The following is a 17540-nucleotide window of genomic DNA, read 5'->3' on the forward strand; positions in this document are numbered from 1 at the left end:
TTGAACTCAACATCCGCTGAAGAGACTTCCAAGAAAGACTGGTGCTTTTTCCATCAGCACATTTTTGCAAAAAATACGGTTGTCCTCGTTATGAGTCATTAAGGTCCAACTTCAGCCCTGTGGGTTGCAAGGAAGGCCAAACTGGCGTTGGGTTTCGGCAACGGAATTGCCCCTCCAAATCTGGAGAGGATACAGGCCGAAGACAGAAAAGTTAGTTCTAAAGCTAGATTTAGATGGAAGGGAGATTGGACTCTCCCATGCTCTTCCCTCTATCTTATCAAATAGCAATGTCCTTGGAGAAGAGTCTTAGATCTTTCTATCTCGGCTTTGCCTGGTCCCAGGGAAAGAGAATATTTTCAAGCCTCTAGTTGGCCATCTTACAAAGTTTGCTCTCACTTCCCCGCTTCTTGTCTGAGCAGGATATAGTAAGAATTAATAAAAAAAAAAGAAAAAGATATTTTTTTAAAAAACGAAATAACTAAAGGGAGCCTCCAGCCTAAAATATTACAAAGTCAAAAAGGAGACAAAAAAATAGATAGATATGAATGAAAAAAACAGCCCAGTTTCAAAATACAAGATCGTACATAGAAAATCCAGCAACGAGAAAAAACAAAACATTACTTTGACATTCCTGTTTAAAATCGCCGCTTAATCACTTCTGTCAAAACTTTTACAGATTCTTTCTTTTCCTTAGGTGTCCTTTTTCAGATCTTAAAATAAAAAATAAAAAAGTTCTCACCAAACCGGCACACTCTCTATTTCTGCTCTCTTTCGTTTCGGAGCTGTCCCGACTTCAGCAGCTTTGATGGCTGCCTCTTTGCCGCTGGCAAGAAGAGCTTCTCCTGGATCTACCAGGGACTTTGCGGTGTCCCTGGGATCGACAGGATGCGCTTTTACATTCACCGTCTCTTCGGGACGGTTTAGATTCTCCTCCTCCAAGTCCTGCTCCTCCGAGCAACCTCCCTTCTCTCCTAGCACTGAGGATGTTCCCTAGTTGGGTCATGAAATGTCTGCAAGAAACTCACCAGCTCAGAGACCACCAAGGACCCCAGAACCCAACCTTGTCTGATCTTGATGAATCACCAGGGCCTGATGGATCACATCCCAGAGTTTTAAAGGAGCTGGCAGAGATCATCTCAGAACCACTGCACCATATCTTTCAAAAATCCTGGAGCACCAGGGAACTACCAGAGGACTGGAAAAGAGCTGATGTGGTTCCCATCTTCAAAAAAGGGAAAAAAAACAGACCCAGGAAAACTACAGACCAGTCAGCCTAACATCAATACCCGGGAAGATACTGGAAAAGATCATAAAAAAACAGATCTGCCAACATCTAGAAACAAGTAAAGTAATAACTAGCAGTCAGCATGGGTTTGTTGAGAACAGATCATGCCAAACCAATCTTATTTCATTCTTCAATATAGTGACTAAATCAGCAGACCAGCAAACTAAAAGACTCAAGGTCCATCCCACCCCTGAAAGGACCTAATGGTAAAGACTGCAACGACGACACCATTAAAGCCAACCTCTTTAACACATTCTTTGGCTCAGTATTTGTAAACAGCAATGGATCATGCCCAGTACTTCCTAGTCGAACCACAGACAACTACAATGATTCAATACATAATGATTTTACAATAGACAATGTTGAAAAAGCACTACACAATCTAAAACCATCTTTATCTATTGGACCAGATGGAATATGTGTCTACTTCTTAAAAAAGCTTCCACTGCCATAGCAGAACCTCTAAGCATAATCTTTGAAAAATCTTTCAGGACCAGCTCCTTGACAAAACTATGGTCACAAGCCATGGTCATCCCATCTTCAAAAAGGGAGACCCCAGCCTAGTTGAAAATTACAGACCAATCTCCTTATGATGCGTCACCTGTAAAGTCATGGAATCAATTATTAACCAATCCATCATCCTCCACTTAGAGACAAACAACCTACTCTCCAATAAACAATTTGGTTTCAGGAAAAAACTATCCTGTAATCTGCAACTCTTACACTTCGAAAACATATGGACGACACAACTCATTCAGGGCAAAGCAATAGACACAATCTACATAGATTTCTGTAAAGCCTTTGATTCAGTGGTACACAACAAACTACTCCTAAAACTAAAATCTTATGGTATCTCTGGTCACCTGCATTACTGGATAGAAGCATTCCTGTCAAACAGACAACAAATGGTCAAAATTGGGAGTGTCCTATCAAATTCTATACCTATCAACGTGTCCCCCAAGGCAGTGTTCCAGGACCAACTCTCTTCATACTCTACATAAATGACCTCTGTGATCATATCAAGAGCAACTGCGTTCTCTTTGCTGACGATGTAAAGCTGTTCAACACCACCGACAATACTGCTACCCTTCAAAAAGACCTCAACTATGTATCAGAATGGTCAGATAAATGGAAACTTCAAATCTCAACAAATAAATGCTCTGTCTTACATATTGGCAAAAAAAATCAGAAAATAAAATACAGGCTAAATAGTCAAGACCTGGTTGATGACCCAAACTCTGTCAAGGACCTTGGAGTACTCATCTCAAATGATCTAAGTGCTAGAGCCCTCTGTAACTACCTAGCCAAAAAGGCATTAAGAGTTGTTAGCCTAATCTTACGTAGCTTTTTCTCTGGTAATATCACACTACTAACTACAGCATACAAAACATTTGCTAGACCAATACTCGAATACAGCTCATCAGTCTGGAACCCAGATTACGTATCTGATATTAACACAGTTGAGAAAGTCCAGAAATATTTCACGAGAAGAGTTCTCCACTCCTCTACTCGTTGCAGAAGACCTTATGCCACTAGACTCGAAATTCTAGAACTAGAAAACCTAGAACTACGCCATCTTCGGTCCGATCTAAGTATAGTATATGAAATCATACATTGCAGTGTCCTACCTGTCAATGAATACTCCAGCTTCAACCACAACAACACAAGAGCAAGCAATAGATACAAACTCAAGGTTAACCGCACCAAACTTGATTGCAGGAAATACGACTTCACAATAACAGAGGGGTCAATGTCTGGAGTCCTCTACCTGACTCTGTGGTTTCTTCCCCAAACCCCAAAAACTTTAACCTTAGACTGTCCACTATTGACCTCACCCCTTTCCTAAGAGGTCTGTAGGGGGCGTGCATAAGCGCACCAATGTGCCCATAGTCCCTGTCCTATTGTTTCTTTTATATTTTTCTTATATGTACCCATTTCATGTATTCATAACTATGTATATACTTATACCTATTAAATAAAAAAATAAAAATAGTGTGGACATAATACATTTAGATTTCGGCAAGGCATTAGACAAAGTAGATCACAACCCAGTGGTGGGATTCAAATAATTAAACAACCGGTTCTCCTGAAGTAGTGCGAACTGGCTGAATCCCACCAGTGCCACAACCTACTTCTTAGTAAGCTAGAAAAAGTGGAATAGATAGCACCACCACTAGATGGACTCGCAACTGGCTGGCAAACCCTACTCAACGAGTAGTCCTTAATGGGTCCAAGTCTACATGGAGGGAAGTAAGCAGTGGGGTGCCACAAGGTTCTGTTTTAGGAGCAGGACTCTTTGTTAATCTTCATAAATGACATATTAGTAACCTATGACTATCACTAAAGTATCTTATGATTCTTGATGAATGTATTTCATTTTTATTTATATACACTGAGAGCACATGCACCAAAGACAAATTCCTGATATATCCAATCACACTTGGCCCATAAAGAATTCTCTTCTCTTCTCTTCTCTTCTCTTCTCTTCTCTTCTCTTCTCTTCTCTTCTCTTCTCTTCTCTATTCTATTCTATTCTATTCTATTCTATTCTATTCTATTCTATTCTTTCTATTCCTGTATTTCTCTTCTCTTCTCTTCTCTTCTCTTCTCTTCTCTTCTCTTCTCCTCTCCTCTCCTCTCCTCTCCTCCTCTCCTCTCCTCTCCTCTCCTCTTCTTGTCAGCCTTCAAGATTTTCTTCCTTTGCTTTGCATCTTTCGGCTGTCATAAGTAACTGGGGGGAGAGGAGAGGGGGAAAGTAATCGAAGTGAGCTGGAGGTGTAACAAACTAGTACTGTATAAACTGGGGGGGGGGGAGAGTACATTCTTGCTTAGGTTTCTATTCCTTGATTAGCTTTCTTTCCTCTGCGCAGTTGCAAACCTTTATCAAAGTATGCCAAGGTCAACGGACAGAAGCCTCATCGCCACCTGAAGATGTCCACCTGATGACATTCACAACTTTTAATTGCACCTTTTAATTGGAGGAACCATTTGATCTATTGGGGGTGGGGACGTCGCCACCACTTCGTATATGCGATTTAGGCGCCTATTTCCTCAGATTCAGAATTCGTTTGTTGCTACCACTGACTTCCAGCAAAAGATATCTTTTCTCTAATTAAAAGAGTCTAAGTATTTCTTTCTTGGATTTTGAATGGAGCACCGGCTGACATTTCTCTTCATTCCAATATTCTATTCTACTCTGTTCTTTTCTATTCTATTCTATTCTGTTCTGTTCTGTTCTATTCTGTATTCTATTCTATTCTGTTCTTTTCTACTGTTAGTGCCTTTTTGGCAATGCTGTTACAGTCAGCTCTAGGGCTGAGATCTTTTGCAATGAGTACTCCTAGATCCTTCACACAGTGAGGGTCGTCTTCCAGTTTTTTCATTTAGTGTCCTGATTTTTAGTTGCCAATGTGCAAAGCAGAGCATTTGGGGGTTGAGATTTCAAGTTGCCGATTGTTTGACCATTCTTGACACAGAGACACTTGTCTTACTGTGCAGACAGGCTGAAAAAACAGCTTCTATCCCAGGGCAGGAGCTCTGTTGAATTCTACTGTATGGTGCAATATGAATGCGATATCAGGGGCTTTCAACAAAATTGTACGGAATGTGTGTTTGTGTTTTATTTTCATAGTCATAATGTGCACTGAAGATGGCATTTAATTTTGTTTGTACAAGGGGCAAGGACAATAAACTAAACTAAAACTAAACTCTCTCTTTCTCCCTTCCTCCCTGTCTTTCTCCTTCTCTCCTTTTCTCTCTCTTTCTCACTCTCTGTCTCTTTTCTTTTCTCCCTCTCTCTCTCTCTCTCTCTCTCTCTCTTTCTCTTTCCCCCTTTCTCTGTGTCTCTTTCCTCTCCCTTTCTTTCTCTCTGTCTCACTCTTTCTCTCTCTTCTTCTCCATCTCTTCCCCCTCTCTCCTTCTCTCCCTTTCTTTCTCTTTCTCTCTTTCTCCCTCCCTCTGTCTCCATCTCTCTTTCCCTCTCTCCCTCTCTCCAACTCTCTTGGTCGCCCTCTCCCCACTTTGGAAGAGCTTTATCGCTCCAGCTGCCTTAAGAAAATTCAAAATGTTCTCAAAGATTTATCTCATCCCAGGCACCCTTGTTTTGAACTATTGCTATCTGGCAGACGGTACAGGAGAATAAAAACAAGGACAGATAGGCCGAAAAAACAGCTTCTGTCCCAGGGCAGGAGCTCTTCTGAATTCTACGGTATAATAGTGCAATACTGGTGCAATATCAAGGGGTTTTCAATTCAACGTATGGAGTGTGAAGGATGTTTATTTTTATAGACATGATGCGCACTGAAGATGGCGTTCGATTTCGTTGAACGAGGTGCAAGGACAATAAAGTGAACTAAACTAAAATTACAGCGTTAGCCTTTGTGGGACTTTCAGTTCCTCCCTTTAGGGAAATGCTATTTTCCAGGGGGTGTGAACCCAGAGGGGCCGAGGGAGGGGCTGACCATGGAGCCCAATATAAGGTGGGAGAGGCAGGCGGTGCAAAGCGAGCTGGGCACTTCTCTTTTAAGCAAACTTGGACAAAGTTTGAAAGCTGCCCTGCAGGAAAAGCATATTGACAGGGCAAAGATCAACAGAATTGGGAGGGCGAAAAGGGAAAACTTGGCCAGAAAGAGAAACTACTACAGTTCCCCTTCGAATCTCAACCAGGACTAGTGTCATCCCCGTTGCAGGTGGGATTCCTTTCTTCTCTGGGTTGGTTTTGGGGGAGAATGGGGGTGCGGATTAGTGGAGCCAGGTGTCTCCCTCCTGAAAAGATGAGAGGGGGGAAAAACATGAGAAGGAGGAGAAGGAGGCCGTGGCTTCAAAGGCAGAAAAGAGGATGGGAGATTTTTTTTTTAAATGAAAAGAAGAAAGGGGAAATATTTGCAACTCGGGGTTCAAAGGAAGGGGGAAGGCTGTTGGTTTTTCTGGGCCACGTTTCATGAGCCAGCTAGGGAATGTCATCAGAGATAGAAAGGGACTGTGGAGAGGAGGAGGAGGAGGAGGAGGAAGATTGTGGGGTCCTTGGAGGTCTGTGAGCTTGCTGTTTTCTTGCAGACATTTCATGACCCAACTAGGGAATATCATCAGTGCTAGAAAAGGATATGTGAGAGGAGGAGGAGGAGGAAAGAAGATTGTGGGGTCTTTAAGTGCTCTCTGAGCTTGTTGGTTTTCTTGTCTTATGACACAAGTAGGGAACATCATCAGTGCTGGAAGGGAGTAATTTTTGGGAGGAGGGGGGAGGAGGGGAGGAGGAGGAGGAAAGAGGAAGGAGGAAAGAAGAAGAAGAAGAAGAAGAAGAAGAAGAAGAAGAAGAAGAAGAAGAAGAAGAAGAAGAAGAAGAAGAAGAAGAAGAAGAAGATGATGATCTGGGGTCCTTGGAGGAGGAGGAAGAAGGAAGAGTGGGGGAGAGGGAGGAAGAGGAGGAGGAGGAGGGGAGAGGGGGAGGGGCAGGAGGAGGAAGAGGAGGAGGAAGAAGAGGGGAGTGGGAGGGCAAGTGGGAGGAGGAGGAGGAGGAGGATGAGAAGGAGAAGGAGGGAGGAAAGAGGAAAGGAAAGAGGAAGAAGAAGAAGAAGAAGAAGAAGAAGAAGAAGAAGAAGAAGAAGAAGAAGAAGAAGAAGAAGAAGAAGAAGAAGAAGAAGAAGAAAGGAGGAGGAGGAGGAGAAGGAGGATCTGGGGTCCTTGGAGGTCTCTGAACTTGCTGGTTTTCTTGCAGACATTTCATGACCCAACTAGGGAACATCATCAGTGTTGGAAGGGAGTAATGTTTGGAGAGGAGGAGGACTGTAGGGTCCTTGGTGATCTCTGAGCTTATTGGTTTTCTTGCACTGATGATTTTTACACAGTTTGGGTCCTGAAATGCCTGGAACAAAATCTCTCCAAGATCAGAAGCCACCGAGGACCCCTCAGATTATAGGATTAGGTGTCCCTGAGGATTTTGCTTGGATGAGAATTGAGGGGTGGGGTGGAGGGGGGCTTTGATGGGTGAAGGAGATGGTGGGGAGGGGGACATACATAACCATTTAGAAAAGAAAGAAAAATAAACCACCCCGTGCGAAAGGACAGGGGCCGTGTCACCCATGGCAAATAAACCGAGGTGAACGGTTTAGAAGTCACCTCTGGGATCACCGTGGTTCTCTTCCGGGAGAAAAGCCATGTTGGCTTATTGGTGGCGTTTGCCAGCCCCAAGCACCTGCCTCAGTTTTCCCTCCAGCACCGCAAGGGAACCGTCTCTGACAATTTGGGGTTCTCCGCAGACGGAGGCTGGAGGGCCAAAGACCAGGATGGAAGGCAGCAAACCCTCTTAAAAATTAGAATTAGAAGTGAAATACTTAATTCTACGCAGAATCACCGCAGCAAGAATGGCTTCTGTACAACGTTGGAAAGGGGAATCAAACGCCAACGAACAATCTGATAATCCGGAAGGTCTACCTACGACTGCGCCGAAATGGACCTACTTACCCCAAAACTAAAAGATGAGGCAGATTTAAAAGATTGTACAGTTTTGGGAAGCTGGCACAATTGGATTAAGGATAAAAACCAGGGAAGAAATAGATAAGGAAAGGAAAAGATAAAGGGGTTAGGTTAGGAGGATTTACCAGGAATAGGAAATGAACAATAGGAAAAATTTTGTGAAATTTTCACAAAAATCAGGGGTCTCCAACCTTCAACTAAAATCAGGGGTCTCCAACCTTCAACTAAAATCAGGGGTCTCCAACCTTCAACTAAAATCAGGGGTCTCCAACCTTTAACTAAAATCAGGGGTCTCCAACCTTGGCAACTAAAATCAGGGGTCTCCAACCTTTAACTAAAATCAGGGGTCTCCAACCTTGGCAAATAAAATAAGGGGGTCTCCAACCTTCAACTAAAATCAGGGGTCTCCAACCTTGGCAAATAAAATAAGGGGTCTCCAACCTTTAACTAAAATCAGGGGTCTCCAACCTTGGCAACTAAAATCAGGGGTCTCCAACCTTTAACTAAAATCAGGGGTCTCCAACCTTGGCAACTAAAATCAGGGTCTCCAACCTTGGCAACTAAAATCAGGGGTCTCCAACCTTGGCAACTAAAATCAGGGGTCTCCAACCTTGCCAACTAAAATCAGGGTCTCCAACCTTGGCAACTAAAATCAGGGGTCTCCAACCTTGGCAACTAAAATCAGGGGTCTCCAACCTTGCCAACTAAAATCAGGGTCTCCAACCTTGGCAACTATATCAGGGGTCTCCAAACTTAGCAACTTTAAGACTTGTGGACTTCAACTCTGGGAGTTGAAGTCCACAAGTCTTAAAGTTGCCAAGGTTGGAGACCCCTAAATAATTAGAAATATATATATGTTTCGTGTTTATTGGTTTTGCCTTTCTCATTCGTGTCGCTTTTAACGAAATATGTTGGATTATTTGTATATATTTTTAAATCTTTAATAAAGTTCATTGTTAAATTCTAAAAAAAATAAAAAATAAATTGGTTTTGGGGGCTGGTATATTCGACTTCTCCTCTTCTTCCAGCCGAAAGGAAAGAAGATAAATAAACGCCAAGGGAAGGGTGGAAGGAAGATCTGCCAGGGGTTTGGGGAACCGCGGATCGAAATAACACAGAATGACAAGAGTTGGCAGGGACCTTGGAGGCCATCTAGATCAACCCCCTGCTCAAGCTAGAGGCCCTACACCGTTTCAGATGAACAGTGGTCTTAAAACACAAACAAACCACAACCTCTGGAGGCAGGCCGTTCCGCTGTCAGGAAGGGGTGCCGGTGGAATCCTGGGGTCCTTCCTTGACCAAAAAGGGCCAGGAGAAGATTTTTGAAGCTAACGAGGCCCCACGGACAGAACCTCAGAGGTCCAAAAGTAATAAAGTAGAATATTTGTAGCTCAGGGATGAAATGAGGGCTCCTTGGTGCTCTCTGGGCTTGGGGGTTTCCTTGCAGGCGTTTCGTGACCCAACTAGGGAACCTCATCAGTGCTAGGAGGGTGTTGGGTTTGTGGGGAGGAGGAGGAGGAGGAAGAGGAAGAGGAAGAAAAGGACTGTGGGGTCCTTGGTGCTCTCTGAGTTGGGTGGATTTCCCGAAGATGTATCATGACCCATCTAGCTAACATCATCAGTGCCAGAAAGGAGTTAGGTTGAGGAGGAGGAGGAGGAGGAGGATGGGGGGAGGAGGGGGAGGAGGAGAGGGGAAGGAGGAGGAGAGCGGGGGAGGAGGAAGGGAGGAAGGAAGGAAAATGCTCTCTGAGCCTGGCTGTTGCCTTGCAGACGTTTCATGACCCATCTAGGGAACATCATCAGTGCTAGAAGACCGTGTGTGTGTGTGTGTGTGCGTGTGTGTGTGTGTGTGTGTGTGTGTGTGTGTGTGTGTGTGTGTGTGTGGTCCCCGTGACCCTTGCGTTGTGCTTCCAGGCGCCTGGGGAAGCGGCTTCAGGATGATCCGGGACTACCAGGATCTGGCCATGGCGATTGAGGAGGAAGACAGCGAGGCCCCCCGGATGAAAGGTCGGCTTCTGGATTCAGAGATGAGTTCCCCCCACCCCAAAGTCCCCCCCGACCCGACCACGCTTCCGTGGCTCTGCCTTGGGCGGGGGCTCTCTTGCCCCCACCCTACCCCCCACCCCAATTCTTGGAGGGTCTTGAGTAAGAAACAGGGGTCTTAAAACACGAGGAACAGCCGTGGGAGCAACTCAACAACAGCTGCGTTGCGGAAATGCCACGGTTTGTGGGTTTGGTGGCATGGCGTGGCCTCCCCTCCCTGTTTTCAGAAGGGTTCTTGCACAGAACTGGGATTAAAGAGAGGGCCAACTTGAGGCCATCTGGCTGCATTAGTTACAGGCCGTCCTCGACTTACGACCACAATCCCCCCCCCAAGACCGTCATTAAGTAAATCCTGCCCTCTTTCCTTTAACTTTCTTTCCACAATTGTTTAAGAGAAGCACCATTGCGGCTAAGGGTGCAAGGTGGTTTTTGCAATGACTGTAGAAGACATAAAAAGGAAGGAAGAAAGAGAGAGAGAGAGAGAATGATAGGTAGCTGACATAGAAAAGAAGAGACAGATAATAATAGATAACAGAAAAAGAAAGAGAAAGAAAGATAATGATAGATAGATGACAGAAAAAAAGGAAGAGGGAGAGAGAGAATAATAGATGACAGAAAAAGAAAAAAAGAAAGAGATAATTATAGATGGCAGAAAAAAAGGAAGAAAGAAGAGAGATATAATATAGAAAGAGAAAGAAAGATAATGATAGATAGATGACAGAAAAAAAAAGAGAGAGAGAGAGAATATTAGATGACAAAGAAAAAAGAGAGATAATAATAGATAACAGAAAAAGAAGAAAAGAAAGAAAGAGATAATTATAGATAGATGACAGAAAAAAGAAAGAAAGAGAGAGAGATAATGTAGATGACAGAAAAAGAAAGAGGAGAGAGAGAATGATAGATGACATAGAAGAAAGAGAGCGATAATAATAGATAACAGAAAAAGAAAGAAAGGGATAATGATAGATAGATGACAGAAAAAAGAAAGAAAGAGAGAGAGATAATGTAGATGACAGAAAAAGAAAGAGAGAGAGAGAATGATAGATGACATAGAAGAAAGAGAGCGATAATAATAGATAACAGAAAAAGGAAGAAAGGGATAATGATAGATAGATGACAGAAAAAGAAAGAAAGAGAGAGAGAGATAATGTAGATGACAGAAAAAGAAAGAGGAGAGAGAGAATGATAGATGACATAGAAGAAAGAGAGCGATAATAATAGATAACAGAAAAAGAAAGAAAGGGATAATGATAGATAGATGACAGAAAAAGAAAGAAAGAGAGAGAGATAATGTAGATGACAGAAAAAGAAAGAGGAGAGAGAGAATGATAGATGACATAGAAGAAAGAGAGCGATAATAATAGATAACAGAAAAAGAAAGAAAGGGATAATGATAGATAGATGACAGAAAAAAAGAAAGAAAGAGAGAGAGATAATGTAGATGACAGAAAAAGAAAGAGGAGAGAGAGAATGATAGATGACATAGAAGAAAGAGAGCGATAATAATAGATAAAGAAAAAGAAAGAAAGGGATAATGATAGATAGATGACAGAAAAAAAGAAAAGAAAGAGAGAGATAATGTAGATGACAGAAAAAGAAAGAGGAGAGAGAGAATGATAGATGACATAGAAGAAAGAGAGCGATAATAATAGATAACAGAAAAAGAAAGAAAGGGATAATGATAGATAGATGACAGAAAAAAGAAAGAAAGAGAGAGAGATAATGTAGATGACAGAAAAAGAAAGAGGAGAGAGAGAATGATAGATGACATAGAAGAAAGAGAGCGATAATAATAGATAACAGAAAAAGAAAGAAAGGGATAATGATAGAGATGACAGAAAAAAAGAAAGAAAGAGAGAGAGATAATGTAGATGACAGAAAAAGAAAGAGGAGAGAGAGAATGATAGATGACATAGAAGAAAGAGAGCGATAATAATAGATAACAGAAAAAGAAAGAAAGGGATAATGATAGATAGATGACAGAAAAAGAAAGAAAGAGAGAGAGATAATGTAGATGACAGAAAAAGAAAGAGGAGAGAGAGAATGATAGATGACATAGAAGAAAGAGAGCGATAATAATAGATAACAGAAAAAGAAAGAAAGGGATAATGATAGATAGATGACAGAAAAAGAAAGAAAGAGAGAGAGATAATGTAGATGACAGAAAAAGAAAGAGGAGAGAGAGAATGATAGATGACATAGAAGAAAGAGAGCGATAATAATAGATAACAGAAAAAGAAAAAGAAAGGGATAATGATAGATAGATGACAGAAAAAGAAAGAAAGAGAGAGAGATAATGTAGATGACAGAAAAGAAAGAGGAGAGAGAGAATGATAGATGACATAGAAGAAAGAGAGCGATAATAATAGATAACAGAAAAAGAAAGAAAGGGATAATGATAGATAGATGACAGAAAAAGAAAGAAAGAGAGAGATAATGTAGATGACAGAAAAAGAAAGAGGAGAGAGAGAATGATAGATGACATAGAAGAAAGAGAGCGATAATAATAGATAACAGAAAAAGGAAGAAAGGGATAATGATAGATAGATGACAGAAAAAGAAAGAAAGAGAGAGAGATAATGTAGATGACAGAAAAAGAAAGAGGAGAGAGAGAATGATAGATGACATAGAAGAAAGAGAGCGATAATAATAGATAACAGAAAAAGAAAGAAAGGGATAATGATAGATAGATGACAGAAAAAAGGAAGAAAAAAGAGATATATAATGTAGATGACAGAAAAAGAAAGAGAAAGAAAGATAATGATAGATAGATGACAGAAAAAAAAAGAGAGAGAGAATAATAGATGACATAGAAAAAAGAGAGATAATAATAGATAACGAAAAAAGAAGAAAAGGAAGAAAGAGATAATGATAGATGACAGGAAAAAAGGAAGAAAGAGATAATGATAGATGACATAGAAGAAAGAGAGAGAGAGAGAGAGGAACGCACACACACACACACATACTCACACATAATTATAGGCCTACATCTGGAATTACTAGGAGTTTGATGCTTCCTTCCTCTTATTACTCCACTTTGCCCTAATTCCGATCTCTCTCCTCCTCCTATCCTTCCGGTTCCTACTTTTTCCTCTGACCTGCTCTACTTCTGTCTGGACCTGCCTCCTTCCTTCCTTTATTCCCCAAGGGTTTTTGACATTTTAGCACCTTTAAAACAGCCTTGCTGGCTGGGGAATTAGAACAGAGCCTAAAGGGACCCTGGAGGTCTTCTAGTCCAGCCCCCGCCGTTCAAGCTAGACCGTTCCCGGCAAATGGTTGTCCAGCCTCTCCTTGAAAATCTCCAGTATTGGAGCACTCACAACTTCTGGAGGGAAGCTGCACACTGTTTCTACAGATTGGCAGAGTTGGAAGGGACCTTGGAGGTCATCTAGTCCAACCCCCACCCGCCCAAGCGGAGACCCTACACCATTTCTGACAGATGCCAGTCCACATCTCTTCTTGAAAGCCTCCAGGGATGAAGCTCCCACTATTTCTGAATAACAGAATAATAACACAGTCGGAAGGGACCTTGGAGGTCATCTAGTCCAACCTCCCTATGCCCACACGGGAGACCCTGCACCATATCGGACAAACAAGGAAAACAAACAAACCTCATTACGAAGGTTTGGGAAAGAAACCAGTGTTTTGCTTCCTCTTTCCTTAGCCCCTCCGAAGCTCCCCCAAAGCCAGACGTGGGCCCGACGTGTTTTCCGCAGCCGGCGCCTGGTTCTAATCCTGCTGGTTTTGAGTTTCATCCTCATCATCTCGGTTATGGTCTTTGGAGTCAAAGGTGAGTTGAGTTGCTAGGCCCGAAAATGGTGTCCTACCAACGGTCTGAGCAACAGCAAAAAAATAAAAACAAAAAAAAACCCCGAGGGGAGCGGGCACCACCTGGTGATCAGCAGGGGGACCAAAACGAGATATTTCTCTTCCTTGATTATTTTTTTGTTCTCCTTTTCTTCTTTATTAGGCCATAATTACAACACGCAGTTGAAAGAGACCCAGGACAGCATAAGCAGCCTCAATAAAACAGTTGGAAAGCACATCGCCAAATTCCAGGTTAAAGGTAAACCGCTCCCACATTTAAAAGGGTTGGAAGGGACCTTGGAGGTCATCTAGTCCACCCCCACCCCCGCCCAAGTGGTAGGCCCTACAACAGAGGGCTGTCCAGTCTCTTCTTGAAAGCCTCCAGGGATGAAGCTCCCACGATTTCTGAATCACCAGAATAATAACAGAGCTGGAAGGGACCCTGGAGGTCATCTAGTCCACCCCCACCCCTATCCCCGCCCAAGTAGGAGACCCTACACATTTTTCTGACAGAGGGCAGTCCAGTCTCTTCTTGAAAGCCTCCAGGGATGAAGCTCCCACAATTTCTGAATCACCAGAATAATATCAGAGCTGGAAGGGGCCCTGGAGGTCATCTAGTCCACCCCACCCCGCCCAAGTAGGAGACCCTACACATTTTTCTGACAGAGGGCAGTCCAGTCTCTTCTTGAAAGCCTCCAGGATGAAGCTCCCACGATTTCTGAATCACCAGAATAATATCAGAGCTGGAAGGGGCCCTGGAGGTCATCTAGTCCACCCCACCCCGCCCAAGTAGGAGACCCTACACATTTTTCTGACAGAGGGCTGTCCAGTCTCTTCTTGAAAGCCTCCAGGGATTAAGCTCCCACGATTTCTGAATCACCAGAATAATAACAGAGCTGGAAGGGACCCTGGAGGTCATCTAGTCCACCCCCACCCCTATCCCCGCCCAAGTAGGAGACCCTACACATTTTTCTGACAGAGGGCAGTCCAGTCTCTTCTTGAAAGCCTCCAGGGATGAAGCTCCCACAATTTCTGAATCACCAGAATAATATCAGAGCTGGAAGGGGCCCTGGAGGTCATCTAGTCCACCCCACCCCCGCCCAAGTAGGAGACCCTACACATTTTTCTGACAGAGGGCAGTCCAGTCTCTTCTTGAAAGCCTCCAGGGATGAAGCTCCCACAATTTCTGAATCACCAGAATAATATCAGAGCTGGAAGGGGCCCTGGAGGTCATCTAGTCCACCCCACCCCCACCAAGTAGGAGACCCTACACATTTTTCTGACAGAGGGCAGTCCAGTCTCTTCTTGAAAGCCTCCAGGGATGAAGCTCCCACAATTTCTGAATCACCAGAATAATATCAGAGTTGGAAGGGGCCCTGGAGGTCATCTAGTCCACCCCGCCCCGCCCAAGTAGGAGACCCTACACATTTTTCTGACAGAGGGCAGTCCAGTCTCTTCTTGAAAGCCTCCAGGGATGAAGCTCCCACAATTTCTGAATCACCAGAATAATATCAGAGCTGGAAGGGGCCCTGGAGGTCATCTAGTCCACCCCCACCCCCGCCCAAGTAGGAGACCCTACACATTTTTCTGACAGAGGGCAGTCCAGTCTCTTCTTGAAAGCCTCCAGGGATGAAGCTCCCACAATTTCTGAATCACCAGAATAATAACAGAGCTGGAAGGGACCCTGGAGGTCATCTAGTCCACCCCCAGCCCAGCCAAGTAGGAGACCCTACACATTTTTCTGACACAGTCCAGTCTCTTCTTGAAAACCCACTTGGGCAGAAGCAAAAACTTCACTTGGGCCGGTTCTGATTTCTGATATCTGGAGCACGACTATTTCTAACCTTCAGTCGGAATGAAGTGCCGGAAGGGAACCCTTGAGGTCTTCTAGTCCAGTGTTAATGTTAACCGCCTTTGTTAAGAGAGTAGCCCGGCCATTAAGTGAATCTTGACTTCCCCATGGACTTTGCTTGTCAGAAGGTCACCAAAGTCAGTTGCCGAGAGCCTGAATTTGGATCACGTGACCTGCAACGGTCATAAGTCTGGGGGGGAAAAAAAATCCCGGCCATAATAAGTAACTTTGAACAGTCACTAAATAAAACATCATAAGCCGAGGACAGGTAGAGACAGGAGTACAAAACAGGAGTGGTGAGATGGACCTCGGAGTCCGATCCCTGAAACCATGAGCCAGCCGGGTGCGGCTGCAGCCAGCAACGCTAATACGATTCCTGGGTTGCGTGAAGAGATACACAGAATCAAAACAAAGGTGAAGGATTTATCACTGCTTTGTAAAGCCTTAGTAAGGATTCCGCACCTGGTAGGTATGGCTAGTCTGGAGTAAAGAAGAAGTAGGTGGGGGAGGACAAGATAGCAGCCTTCCGATATTTGTACTTATTTTCCAAAGTACCGGATGGAAGCAGAAGAAACAACGGGTGGAAACTCACCAAGGAGAGAAGCAACCTGGAACTAAAAGGAAACTTCCGAATAGGAAGGACAATTAACCTGTGGAACTGCTTGACACCCGAAGCTCTGGGTGCTCCATCCATGGACAGCCATTTGAAATGGGATAGGATATCCTGCTTGAGCAAGGGGTTGGAATAGAAGACCTCCAGGGTCCCTTCCAGCTCTATTCCGATTGACTGATTGATTGATCGATTGACTGATGTGGTCTAGAGTCTCCTGCACGAGCAGGGGGCTGGACTAGATGACCTCTGAGGTCCTTTAAGAGTCTCCTTGCTCGGGAAGGGGGTTGGACTAGATGACCACCAAGACCCCTTCCAACTCCTGTTATTTTGTAAGGGTCTCCTGCTCAAGCAGAGGGTTGGACTAGATGACCTCTGAGGTCCTTTCCTCTTGTTAATCTGGAAGAGTCTCTTGCTCGGGCAGGAGGTTGGACTAGATGACCTCCAAGGTCCCTTCCAGCTCTATTCCGATTGAATGATTGATTGATCGATTGATTGATGTGGTCTAGAGTCTCCTGCACGAGCAGGGGGCTGGACTAGATGACCTCTGAGGTCCTTTAAGAGTCTCCTTGCTCGGGAAGGGGGTTGGACTAGATGACCACCAAGACCCCTTCCAACTCCTGTTATTTTGTAAGGGTCTCCTGCTCAAGCAGAGGGTTGGACTAGATGACCTCTGAGGTCCTTTCCTCTTGTTAATCTGGAAGAGTCTCTTGCTCGGGCAGGAGGTTGGACTAGATGACCTCCAAGGTCCCTTCCAACTCTTTGTTATTCCATTATTCTGAGCAGGGGTTGGGCTAGATGACCTCCAAGGTCTCTTCCAACTCCTGTTATTCTGTTATTCTGAGCAGGGGGTTAGGCTGGATGACCTCCAAGGTCCCTTCCAACTCTTTGTTATTCTGTAAGACTCTCCTATTCGGCCAGGGGCTGGGCTAGATGACCTCCAAGGTCCCTTCCAACTCCTATTATTCTGTAAGAGTCTCCTGCTTGGGCAGGGGTTAGACTAGATGACCTCCCTGGTCCCTTCCAACTCTTTGTTGTTCTGTTATTCTGAGCAGGGGGTAGGACTAGATGACCTCCAAGGTCCCTTCCAACTCCTATTATTCTGTAAGGGTCTCCTGCTCAAGCAGCGGATGGACTAGATGACCTCCAAGGTCCCTTCTATATCTTATTATTCTGTAAGAGTCTCCTGGTCAGGCAGGGGTTGGGCTAGATGACCTCCAAGGATCCTTTCAACTCCTGTTATTATGTAAGGGTTTCCTGCTCAAGCAGCGGGATGGACTAGGTGCCCTCTGAGGTCCTTTCCTCCTATTATTCTGTAAGTGTCTCCTACTTGGGCAGGGCGCTGGGCTAGATGACTCCAAGGTCCCTTCCAACTCCTGTTATTCTGTAAGAGTCTCCTGCTCGGGCAGGGGGTTTGACTTGATGACCTCCAAGGCCCCTTCCAACTCCTGTTATTCTGTAAGAGTCTCCTG

At 44.0% G+C, this 17540-nt stretch overlaps 2 protein-coding genes across 2 annotated transcripts in view; both read left to right on the forward strand.

The window, feature by feature from the left end:
• Positions 1-5778: 5778 nt before the first annotated feature.
• LOC148124377 (uncharacterized) lies at positions 5779-13921 on the forward strand. Its single transcript, XM_087916449.1, has 4 exons — positions 5779-5973; positions 9671-9763; positions 13464-13589; positions 13770-13921. Exons 2-4 carry the CDS (start codon positions 9694-9696, stop codon positions 13916-13918), a joined length of 345 nt encoding a protein of 114 aa, XP_087772575.1. The 5' UTR covers positions 5779-5973; positions 9671-9693; the 3' UTR covers positions 13919-13921.
• Positions 13922-15788: 1867 nt separating this feature from the next.
• Positions 15789-17540, forward strand: part of CD68 (CD68 molecule) — a 5105-nt gene continuing 3353 nt past the window's right edge. Inside the window, exon 1 of the mRNA XM_087917295.1 lies at positions 15789-15872. Within this exon, the coding sequence (XP_087773421.1) occupies positions 15789-15872 (84 nt within the window). The remainder of the gene's footprint in view (positions 15873-17540) is intronic.

The sequence above is a fragment of the Pseudonaja textilis genome, chromosome Z, assembly GCF_049901715.1.
Source record: "Pseudonaja textilis isolate UNSWEBS1 chromosome Z, rPseTex1.2, whole genome shotgun sequence".
NCBI lineage: Eukaryota > Metazoa > Chordata > Lepidosauria > Squamata > Elapidae > Pseudonaja > Pseudonaja textilis.

Coding starts and splice junctions, on each gene's coding strand:
- LOC148124377 (XM_087916449.1), top strand. CDS start 9,694: ATGATCCGGGACTACCAGGATCTGGCCATGGCGATTGAGGAGGAAGAC. Junction 9,764..13,463: donor CGAGGCCCCCCGGATGAAAG/GTCGGCTTCTGG, acceptor CTCTTTCCTTAG/CCCCTCCGAAGCTCCCCCAA. Junction 13,590..13,769: donor TATGGTCTTTGGAGTCAAAG/GTGAGTTGAGTT, acceptor CTTCTTTATTAG/GCCATAATTACAACACGCAG.